The sequence below is a fragment of the Hesperophylax consimilis genome, chromosome 6, assembly GCF_061612785.1.
Source record: "Hesperophylax consimilis isolate HC1 chromosome 6, BYU_Hcon_1.0, whole genome shotgun sequence".
Classification (NCBI taxonomy): domain Eukaryota; kingdom Metazoa; phylum Arthropoda; class Insecta; order Trichoptera; family Limnephilidae; genus Hesperophylax; species Hesperophylax consimilis.
The window spans coordinates 10,996,185-11,009,352 of record NC_142841.1 but is presented as its reverse complement, the minus strand read 5'-3'; the positions used below and the strand labels follow the sequence as shown (position 1 = coordinate 11,009,352).

Below are 13,168 nucleotides of genomic sequence, written 5' to 3'. Positions count from 1 at the left end.
CCGGAAATCAGGAGGGTGTGAGTACCGTCGCGACGCGTCGGCGGTTATTATTTCTTCTCGGAAGATTTTTTCAATTTGTATGGGTGTTTCTGGCTAATAATTATTGCTTATATTTATTTGGAAAATAATTTTAAGTTTAAATATATTGAGTACCTACACCCCTTTGCGTCTGTTGATCACTAATAATGGATTTTTTTTCAGCATCGTCTGAATCGGGTTCTTCTTCTTCGAGCGAAGATGACGAGACAAGTATTTCAGTACATCCGAATTCAAGTACAAGCAACGTAAATTCTGCTCGAAATACAACAGTTGCAAAGGGTGTTACCTGGACTTTTCATGAAGCAATACGTGTCGATCAACGACAACAAGGCTATTTCAAAGCTACCTTGCTAGTACCATTGGGGCCCGCACGAAGTATCAAGGATGCATTTTTCATGATATTTCCGAGAGAGAAGCTTAGTTACATAGTCCATTGCACCAACTATTCGTTTCCAGCAAGACAAAAACTGTTGAACGAGAAGGAATTATTAACTGTTTTTGGCATATTATATGCTATGACTCTTCAAGAACTTCCAGATCGACGATCCTATTGGAATACCACCTCTGATGGAATATATCCCCCTGCAAATTTTGGACAAAGATTTGGTATGAGCCGCCAAAGATTTGAGATCATTCTCATGGCATTGCGCTTCACACAATCCTCAGACCTTGATTTTTCTGATAAATGGCGTAACACTAGAACATTAGTAACGATGGTGAATGATAAACTAAAAGATACCATCCATCCTGGGTCAAAAATAACTGTAGATGAATCCATGTTCGCCTGGTATGGAAGGGGTGCGTACTTCAAAAACGGAATGCCAGCAGTTATGAAGATTAAAAGAAAACCAAAAGGAGTCGGTTGTGAAGTAAAAACAGCGTGTGATAGTGACACAAACATTATGATCAGAATGGAAATTAATGAGGGCAAAGAAGCAATGAGTACGAAGAAATGGCAAAGAGAATTTGGCGCAGGAACTGCAACTACTTTGAGATTGACAGAGCCATGGTATGGTTCTGGCAGAGTTATAGTTGGTGACTCTTGGTTTGCTTCAGTCAAAACAGCTGTGGAGTTATTCAAAGTTGGATTGTATTTTATTGGACTGGTAAAGACAGCACATAGTTTCTATCCTGTGTCTGAGATGGCAGCTCAGTGTCCTACGCATAAGGGGGCATCTGTTGTGAGTACAGCAGAAAAAGACTCTGTGCAGCTCACTGCCTGTGCCTGGAGAGACAAAAAGATTCATACATTTGTAGCCACTTGCGAAACGACACTGCCTGGCCTGCCATCACGCAAAAGAAGGTGGGACGATGAAGGAAATTTATTTTACCGAGAAGTCGATCGGCCTAAATTAGTCCAGCAATATTTTGACGGGGCTGCGGCTATCGATATTCACAATCACATTAGGCAGGATGGATTGGCATTGGAGAAAGCTTGGGGCACACAAAAATGGGAACATAGAATATATGCCTCAGTTCTGGGCATTATAGAAACGAATGCGTATTTGGTTTTTAATAATTTCTTTCGCTCCGAACATGATCAGGTGTCTCACAGGTGGTTTACTACCAACCTGGTATTAGCTCTAACTATTAATGACGATGATAACCTACAAGAGAATGAGCCGCCACCACACGAGAACATCGCTCACAGCGGAGAACACATTCTTGAGGCCCTGTCAAAATCAGATGACAGAAAGAGAGTTCAACGCAAATGTATAGTTTGCTCCAGAGTCAACAAAAAACAGCAGAAGGCGAGCTTTTTTTGCAAGACATGTGGTCCGCGATGTGTTTTATGCTCTCCACAGACAGGAAGAAACTGCTTCACCTACCATATCGCGAATGGAATTCCAGCATAATCCTTTTTTTAATTTTCTCAAAGTAAATACAATTTTCACTTACGTTTTTTTTTCTTCATTTTCTTGTTTATTTTCTACCCTGTTATATTAATAAGCGCCCATGTCTTATTTTATTATACCTTTTTTTAATTTTCTCAAAATAAATACAATTTTCACTTTCGTTTTTTTTTTCATTTTCTTGTTTATTTTCTACCCTGTTATGTTAATAAGCGCCCATATCTAATTTTATTAAATAAAATACAGAAAGTTTGTCACCTCTGCCTATTTTTAACATGCATAAAAGTCGAGTACTGCTAGAAGGACAGCCTCTTATATTCATACAAAAACCGCAAAAAATTGCGTACTGCTGGCAGGACGCACACTCGTCGAATTGTCCTTCCGGAAGCTCCTTCCGGCAGGACAAGGGTTTGGACGTTCTATCATTAATCTACTTTCATCCTTTCTTTGCCAGTTCCATGCCTCACTTCCATACATCAAGGAAACGATTAGACTCCATACTTATTTACAGTTCGCGGACTTCTTTTCATCTGAATCTAAAGCTAGTAGTTGTTTCACAGAATTTGAACAATTCATCAAATTTCAACGTTAATTTTCGGGTTATATGAAAGTCCTATTCTACAAAAAACGAAATAGAAAAAATGAACCTAGAAGGAATAAACGTGGGCGATTTAAAAAAGAAAAGTCCTTGTATGATTTTCAAAGGAATCGACGAGAATTATAATAATGGAGAATTTATGAATGACTTAATCCTACAAAACGAAGACATAAAAACAATATATATGGAAGAAAAAATTAAAATAAAAGGAACAATCAACATAAAAAAATATAAACAAAAAAACATTATTATCGAATGCACTGGAGACATTAGAAATTTACTAATAAAAAAACAAAAAGTAAACCTGGGTTTCTCCCAAATAAAGGTGGAAGACTGCAACCCACTAATGCAGTGTTTCCACTGCCAAAAATACGGCCACACAGCCACGCGCTGTCTAAGAATTAATGAAAAACCTATTTGCCCTCATTGCGCTGGAGATCACGGCATTAGAGACTGTAAAAACAAAAATGAAGTCCCAAAGTGCATAAACTGCACAAATAACAATCTTTTGAAAAAAAGTTCTTTTCCAACAAATCATAAAGCAAACAATGAAGAATGCAAACAACGCATAAAAATGTTACAATTTGCAAAGGAACGAATCAACTACAACTAACATGGATGATTACATTGCAAAAAAAATTGACCAAAACTACAACATTACAGAAGAAATATGCGAAAACGTTACCGAAATTAACAAATGGTGTCAAAATAGGGATTCTACTTTTTTAGTGCTGAATATGAATATAAGAAGTATCTCAAGAAATCTAGATGAATTATTAATAAATATTAATAATTTAAATACATCACCGGTGTGCATAGGGTTAACTGAAACACACTCCAACAGCGATAAATACATAAGTGCGCTACCCAACTACCGAGGAATAGCAACTAAAAAATCTATAAACAAAAATAGTGGAATAATTATGTTTGTACGTGACGATTGTGAAGTGATAAACACCGAAGAAGTAAATATTAAATTTGTCAACTGTTTAAAAATAGATATTAAATTTAAAAATTCTATTTATAGAATCATTACAATATACCGCACACACAAATCAAACATAACGAATTTTACAAACGAACTTTATCTATACCTGAATAATTTAACAAAGATTTTTACGATTATATGTGGTGACTTTAACATAAATATTTCTAATAACCATAATTCTATAGAAAAAAATAACTTCTTGAACATGATGACTCATCTTAACTTCAAATCGTGCATCAACAACTATACCCGTGAAGTACCAAATCAAACGCCATCTTGTCTAGACCATATTTGGTGTAATGTAAACCTGAATTATATAAAAAATATCAAATCCTCAACCTGGAAGATAAATATAACTGATCATCACGCAACCCTTTTTAACTATGAAACAAAAAATAAAACAAAAAACCTACCTAAATCAAGTACCACAAAAACCACATTAAACTACCAACTATTAGAAAAATCACTCATAACCGAAAAATGGACTGAAATAATAAACAGTAAGTGCGCCAATCAATGTGCATCATTATTTGAAAAAAAATTATCAGAACACATTTTAAATGCCTCTGAAATTAAAAATCTGCATCAAAACTCTAAAACAAAGAAAATAAAACCCTGGATCACTATCGGATTAGTGAAAGCAGTTAGAAAAAAAACAAACTTTACAAATTAGCTAATCAACCGACTGCCAAAAAATCAATTATTTCTTATTATAAAAAATATAAAAACATATTAACAACTTTAATTCGAAAAATGAAAAACAGATACTACTCCCAATTAATTCTAGATGCTAAAAACAATAATAAAAAAATATGGACTACAATAAACGAAATAATAAATAAGAATAGAAAGAACAGTTGTGTATCCGAAATTTCAGATGGGAAAAAACGTATAATGTCCAACTTGACACCAAAAAATGCTGTAATATTCTAAACAACTATTTTGCAAATGTCGGAAAAAATCTGGCTAACGCCATCAAAACATGTCCCAACAGTAATAAAAAGAATCCCCACGCTTCCCAACACCAATATAATAATTTCAACAAAATAACAGAAACTGATGTCGGAAAAATTATCGATGATTTAAGGGGGGGTTCCACACCCGGTTATGACAACATAGATGTAAACGTATTAAAAACAATGAAACAATATCTAATTTACCCCCTAACGCATATAATAAATACAAGCCTTATAAAAGGTGTATTTCCTGATAACTACAAAAAAACAATAATAACACCAATTTATAAAGCTGACTGCCCAAACGACCCACAAAATTACCGCCCTATATCCCTTTTATCAAATATATCAAAAATATTCGAAAAAATTGTAAAAAATCAAATCTGGTCCTTCCTAGAACAACATAAAATTATTAATTCTAAACAGTATGGGTTCAAAAAAAATACCAGCACCCACGATGCTATTGCAAAAATAACTAATTTTATATATACCGCCCTAGACTCAAATGAAAAATGCATTGGAATATTTATTGACCTTAAAAAAGCATTTGATAGTATTTCACACACTAACTTAATAAAAAAAATAAAATTAATTGGAATAAATGGAACGGTACTATCCTGGATTATAAGCTTTCTGGAAAATAGACCACAGCAAGTAAAATTGTTAAATGAATTAAGTGATTCCGAAAGTAATAACTTCTCGATACCACAAGGCACAGTTTTAGGACCACTTTTGTTCATATTATATGTAAATGATATATTTGAAGTTGCTAAATATGGGGAAATTGTCTCATATGCAGATGACACAGTGCTTCTTCTAAAAGCAAACACATGGTTAGAACTGAACAAAAAGGCTAATTCAGACATCAATGAATTGAAAACATGGTTTGACAATAACCTACTAACGTTAAACTCTAAAAAAATCACACTACGTACCATTTTTCATAAACAAACCAAATACGCCGCATGAAATAAATATTCGAATTCACTCTGCACCAAGCACTCAACAACACCACTGTAACTTACTATGTACTAATATTGAAATTAAAACTTCAACCAAATATCTAGGGATCACTATTGACCAATGCCTAAAATGGATACCACATAAAACCATTCTCAAAAACAGAGTACGAAAATTAACCTTAATTTTTAGCTGCTTGAGACATATTCTAAATAAAGAACTACTGAGAATGACGTACTTCGCATTCTGTCAATCCATAATCCAATATGGTATAATAGGATGGGGGGGCGCCTATAAAACTCACACACAACCTCTTTACATTGCGCAAAAACTAATAATTAAAATAATATTAAAGAAATCATTTTTATATTCATCTGAACTCATTTTCAAAGAATTTAAAGTCAGAAAATTAAATACTCTTTTCCTGTATCACGCAACCTTACAAGTTTACAAAGATGATATCCTAAACAAAACCGTACCATTCAAAAACATAGCAAATCTCAGGCAAAAATACATGTTACCAATTCCAATTTGTAAAAAAACTTTGGGTCAGCAAAACTACAAATACTTAGGAACAAATTTCTTCAATAAATTGCCAGAAAATATAAGATCACTAAATGACAGTTTCAAAGAATTCAAAACACAATTAAAAAAATATACTGAAAACCTAAACTAAATTTAAAAAAAAATAAATAAATAAAAGAAAAACAAAAACAAAAAATTAAAAAATTAAATTAAAAATCTAAGAAACTAAACAAATAATACCTCATCCCATACACACAAGCAATTGCTTTTTATGGGAGAACATTGAAAAATAATAAATAATCATAATATCTTATCTTATTACTAGTGAAATATATATATGTATATCACACATTGTAAATTTATTTATTGAATAAATTGAATTTGTTTGTTTAAAAAAAAAAATAAAAAAATATTCTGTTATTATATCATAATAGGCAGTTACTTGACAGAACTGGAATAATAACAGAACTTTCACACAGCTTAAAAATTAAGATTTAAATTGGAATTTATTTTTAGTTCTCTGAAACAGGCTTTTTGTACGAATTACTGGAATTATTATTGGTGTTCTTAGATCTGGTGTGGCATTATTTTTCTTTTAAAAAGAAAGACAAACATTCCCGGGTTACAAATAAATTGATAATATTTTAACATCGCCTACTACCACCACAGTAAGCGGAAAATGTTTCTTGTGTTGTGATGGAAGACTTAGCCAGCCGAGGAATTGTACACACTACGCCTGGATGAATGCGATGATAACTCAGCCACTGACCGGTCAAAATTTCGATTACCATCAAATATTTTCCAGAATATATGAAAATGTATTTCAATTTTCACTCAAATTAACACTGGTAGTGACGCGCATATTTTCGACAAGTATGGCGAATTTTTATAGATTCTCTTAATTTTTACATGTTAACTATTTCAAACTTTAGTGAACAATTTCTTATTTTTTTATGCATTTTATCAGTTAAAATCAGATATTTGTGTGTTATGTTTATTTTACCTTAATTTAAAAAAAAGAGCGTTTAAAAAAAATTGTGAACCAAATAATTTTCTGTAACCAAGCAAAACAAAAATTTCCATATGTGGAAACAACAATGCGGACGTAAATGGGTTAAACAGGAAATTTCGTGGTGGTAATGTGAAGGAAAGAAGATTGTAAAATTTAGTTTCCACGAGTTTAAATAAAGGTATATAATAATATTAAAAGATATATAATAATAATTATTATTATTATAATATTGTCAATATGTTCAATGTTCGTTCATATTTTTATGTAACCAAACTAGAAAGAGATATGTTGTTATATAGGAAAAAATTACATTCACTTTTCTCACAAAATTATCCGATTGCCCAAGTAAACGAACAAAGATTAGCAGACCAAAAGCGAGCAATTTTAAAAAATAATTTAATTCCTGTAGTCACATTAGAACAGATTAAAAGAGAAGTAGCTGATAGATTGCAAATGGTAAATAATTAAGAACAATTTAACACAAGTAATGATATATCAGATGCATTGAATGTAGATAATTTGGATAATATTCTAGTCAAAATGTCCAATGATATTACAGTAGATTCAAATAACTTAGATGTTATTTATAATCTTAGAGAAATCAACATTGCAAATTTAAACTTTGTTGATGATAATGTAATAGAATTAGCTAACTTACTTCATAATAATATAAACAGATATATAGATGTAGAGCCAACAGTTAGACTAAAATTACCAAAATTGCATACGTCAAAGAAATTATCTAAATTAATTTTTGAATTGAATACCTAACATAATTTTACCAAAAATCATATTTAAGAAATTAGTTTTTTAGATCTTCATACAATAGTAAATGCTAGTGCTATTACTGTTTGTAATAAGTGAGTATCAAATTATCATCCTCTGATGATAGATCATATAGTTTTAGTAAACCAGAATGGCAGATCAGATTAGAAAATGTTGTACTATTTTTAAGAAGTAACATAGCTAGAGTAAGAGAATATAAAATGGAAATAGAATTTGGAAAATTTTGAGACATGTAGATGAAATTGGGAGAAAATTTGGTTATAATATAGATAGTCATAGTAATGAAAAAATAATCAATGATTTATTGGATTTATTAAAACAAAAATTAGGCGTAAAAGCTAGTAGATTAAAAAGATATAATTATACGTATAATAAAAAAAATAATAACAGATTATTCCAGAAAAATGAAAAAATATTTTATTCCAAACTTGACGATAAACAAAATATTATTTCGAATAATTATATTCCGTTGCCATCTGAATCAGATATGCGCGATTTTTGGAATAAAATTTGGAGTAAAGATATAAAACATAACGAGTCAAGTCCCTTGATAGAAAATGAAGAACTCAATTTTTGAGGCATTGAACAAATGAGTTTTTCTAATATATCGGTTGAATTGTTAACCGAAATTATTAAAAATACTCATAATTGGAAAGTCACGGGTTGCATACATAATTTTTGGTAAAAACGTCTGACTACTTTACATCCTGTTTTGGAAAAAATCTTTCAAAATTTGTCAGTCAACCACAAAATTTTCTAACTAAGGGCATTACTTATATATTATGTTGCCCAAAAGCGAAAATATTAATAATCCCTCTCAGTACAGACCCATTAGATGTTTACCGACAGTAAACAAAATTTTAACCTCTTGCTTGACAGATTTAATATATACTCATTTAGATGAAAAAAATATTTTATCTGAACAACAAAAAGGCTGTCGCAGAAAACATATGGGATGTAAAGAACAATTAGCTATTGATTCTGTAATTCTAAAACAGATTCAAACTCGAAAACGTAATTTACATACTTGCTATATAGACTACCAAAAGGCTTTCGATAGTGTCCCGCACTCGTGGCTGATCAAAGTATTAAATAAACATAAAATTAACCCCATTATTTTTAGCTTTCTGGAAAATATTATGTCCTTTTGGAATACCAATTTACTTATTAATTTAAAAGGTAAGAAAAAAGTAATACCGGGCATTTCAATTAAAAGAGGAATTTTTCAAGGAGACTCATTGAGTCCTCTTTGGTTTTGCTTAGCATTGAATCCTCTATCTAAAATGTTAATTAAAAGCAAGTTTGGAATAAAAGTTAAGGGTAATGCAAGGGACAGTAGTACAATTTTGCATTTATTATTTATGGATGATATAAAATTATTTTCGAATTCTGAAAAAAATTTAGAGAAAATGATCGAAGTAGTCAAAAACTTTTCACATGATATCAAAATGACTTTTGGTTTAGATAAATGTAGAACGATCCATATAGAGGAAGGCAAAATTGTAGATGGGGACGAGAGTATATTTAGAAATTTCCAAATTACTAGCATGAAAAGGGATGAGGTTTATAAGTATTTAGGATACCCATAATCAAATAGATTAGACCATACTAGTATTAAAAATGATATTAGAATTAAATTTCAAACTAGGATCAGGAAAATTTTAAAATGCAATCTATTTGCTAAAAATTTAGTAAAAGCAATAAATACTTGGGCAATACCTCTATTAACGTACTCATTTGGCATAATTAAATGGTCTAATACAGATTTAGATAACTTAGAAAGATTAATTACAACTAATCTAACAATTTTTAATTGCCATCATCCAAATACAGCTATAGAACGAATTAATTTACCTAGAAATTTAGGAGGTAGAGGTATAGTCAAAATAACTTCTTTGAAACATAATCAGGTAGAAATGCTAAGAACTTTTTTCCATAGGAAAGCTCATAGCTCAGAAATGCACAAAATAATTTGCAAGGCAAATAGAAATATTACACCTTTAAATTTATACGGTGAGAATGCTAAAATTTTTATAAATCCCAACCAGGAATTATTAGATTCCTGGTCAAATAAAATTTTACACGCAAAACACTTCAATTATCTCAACCAAACGTATGTTGACAAATTTTCGTCAAACAAATGGTATTGGACAGTTGAGCGCAGAAATAGAAGGATTTATGCTTGCAATTCAGGATAGAGTCATTAATACTAAAAATTATAGGAAGCATATAATCAAAGATACAAATCAAATTGATGATTTGTGTAAAAAAGGTTTGGCTTTTCCGGAAATTATAGAACATATTATATCGGGATGTTCTATATTAGCACCGTCCGAGTATACATTTAGGCACAATCAAGTTTTTAAAATAATTCACCAAAGTTTGGTAATTCAACATAACATGATTGACTGCCGTAATATAATACCACATTATGAATACGAACCAAATTTATTTTTAGAAAATGAATTTTATAAAATATATTATGATAAAACTATACTAATAGACCGAACGATTAGTCATAATAGAACCGATATAGTTTTACATGGCAAAATGAAAAAAAAAAAACTTATATCATTGATGTCGCTATTCCAAATTCCTGTTATATTCAAAAATCTGTTAATGAAAAAATAAGAAAATACACAGATTTAGGAAATGAAATAAAAAGAATTTGGCATTTTGAGACTATAAAAGTATTACCATTTGTTATTTCGGCTACTGGCATTATACCTAGCTCTCTCATTAAAAATTTAGGCGTATTAGATAAAAAAATTATTTATAAAGATGCAAAAGTCGGTCATTTTGAATACATGTATAACGAAAGATTTTTTAAATATTTATGTTGAGGGATCAGTAGGATTCATAGTCCCTATTAGGAGTTCTACCGAGCCGAACCCTCTGATATGAAAATATCTGGAGTCTGTGAATTATTTTCCCATTTGATCTCTTGTGAGTTGACGTGTTGTTCTTGTATTGTTTTGTATTTATTTTGCTTAAATAATGCACTTGTATAATGTTAATTGACTAGATGATCAGTTGTGGAAAAGTGTGTGGAAGGGTTTAGTTTTTCCTATGGGGAAGATTTAACCCGGACATAAAATCGGAAGTTAAAAAAAAAACTTTATTGATGAAATTTGCTATAAATACGAATAAATGATAAGTGTTTGTAGTGTATATTTGTTTATAAATTAGGTAGTAAATAGAATAAACATGAGAAAATAATAATATTGAAAAATAGGTAGTAGGTAAAAAATAGAAAAAGTTTTTCAAAACCTGCCTCAATAGGCTAGCGGCTTGCCTGTGTTGAGTCTGTCATTTTAAAAGTAATTTAAATACATATGAATATAAATACACTTATATTATAATATAATCACTCAATATTTTCGTTAGATCGAATTTGTGTGAGGGCACCTGTAAAGGCTTTATTATTACTTTTGATCCACATTTAAAATGTTATTTTTGAAATTTGTTAGAGTATCACATTTTTTATGCTCTCTGGAAAAGTATTGTACAAACTTGTTGCAATGTACTTAACATATATTTGATCGAATGTGATGAATGCATCACCATTGCAAAATTGACAACGTTGTGAACTTAACTGCATTAATAATTACGTATCTAGTGCTTAGCAATTGGGTCAATACGTGGTATGATTTAATGTATTGATCTCAAATTGTAAATACCAAACTTGTGGTTATAAGGTCCCTACACAGTCTATCAAACAGATTATGTGATGGATTGCTTGCATTAATTAATTATATTAGATTTGGCTCAGTGCGAATGATTGTGTACACTGAGAACTGTAATTCGTGAGTGGTTATGTATTGAACTGAATCTAGTTAATTATTTAAATTAAATAGATGATCATTTCTGTTTTGGAGAGATACAATCAGTGTTCAAAATAATTAAAAGAGGTAATCTTAAAAAGCATTTGCTTTTCTTTGTTTTACTCGCTGGTTGATTTTTTTTCTTAAGCTTGATTTTAACCTTTTTTATCATGTTTCAAGAGTTGGTTTCCTTTAATTATAGGGGTTAATTAAAGAAACTCTGCATTACTTTTGATATTATTAGATAATCTCTCTTTTAAGTTTTTTACTAGAGGAAAAAAAAATATTAGAGTATTAAAATAACAACATTTCAAAAACAAATCAGTTCGTCGGATTCAATTAAAACAAGTTGTGGTTTTACACGGTATTCAGTTCACCACACTTGTTTTAAATATTTGAAAAAATTCATACTAATTCATAGTGGCGCATATATGAATTAAAATGTGACCACACCGACTGTAACGCTACTTATATCGGACAGACGGGAAGGGCTATATCAATTTGATTTAAATAACATATACAATGTTTATAAAAGCACTTCTTCAAAAATTCGCTTCTCAAACATCTCTTAGTGAAAAATAAGCCCATACATATAGAAAGAAAGGGTCGTAGATTAAATTTACTTGAACATTTATAAATCAATAAACGAACGAATGATCCTATTATAACATTAATTAATGAAATAAGGAAAATTATTTATTCCCCACTTCTCAGTATGTTCACAAGTCCTTAAATATATAACGTATTTAGAAAAATAACAGTTTTGTCATTGTTAAACAATGACAAAAATATTGTCATTTCATGTGGGGAAACAGACTTCAATATACTCTACAGAATAGAAAATATATTGTGACAAATACTCTCTCAATAAATCAGTGTAACCGGTAATAAATCATCTTAGATATCATAAGAATGAAACTGAAATAGAATAATATAAATAGGTCGTCTTAACGTGGCCTAAACACAGTTTTAAAATGGTCTAGAACGCCGAAACAGCTGTCACAATAATAAAAAACGAAAATACTTAATAACTACATTATTAAATTTATATACACTAAATTTTAAAAAAAATTAAATGGAGTTGTACGAATTCAACAAAAAAATATATTCATAATCACAATTTAATATAAATATATTTTGGAAAATAACTTACCTATAACATCTCCAAGCGAAAGTGAAAAAAATAGAATAACAAAAATTGCAGCCAGCATTTTTTTACGCCGCTCGTATTTAAAACACTCAATAAACATTATTCCGATCACAGCAATTATCCGGTGTCAATCTGTTAGTTTATTTCGGCCTTTCGAGAAAGTGTTCCAGAGCTTTTCCGTAGTCGAAACGTTCATTTGTCATTTTAGTCCGCGAAATTCGAAAAGAAACTTCCGCAATTATTATTCGTGACAGTCGTGCGAGGGGTGAAATAGCGCGAGGGGAGCAAATGCTCTCTGGTCGAGTGTCGACCGATTACTGAAGCGGGTGCTCTGCTCGCTGTTAAGGTTTTGTAAGGCTTTTTTAGCGCCGGCGCAACTCTCTCAGACTGGAGACACTGTTTTACAGTTCCGTAGTTCTGTAGTTCTAGTTCCAGCGGGTGATCGGGGAACTCTCAGACATAAGGGTTGATAGGGAT

At 30.9% G+C, this 13,168-nt stretch overlaps 1 protein-coding gene across 1 annotated transcript in view; it reads right to left on the bottom strand.

The window, feature by feature from the left end:
* The window catches only part of LOC149422941 (limbic system-associated membrane protein-like), a 286,335-nt gene extending 273,528 nt beyond the window's left edge, over positions 1-12,807 (bottom strand). The window contains exon 1 of the mRNA XM_089633024.1: positions 12,695-12,807. Coding sequence (XP_089489150.1) covers positions 12,695-12,791 — 97 coding nt within the window. The 5' untranslated portion in view covers positions 12,792-12,807. The remainder of the gene's footprint in view (positions 1-12,694) is intronic.
* Positions 12,808-13,168: the final 361 nt, after the last annotated feature.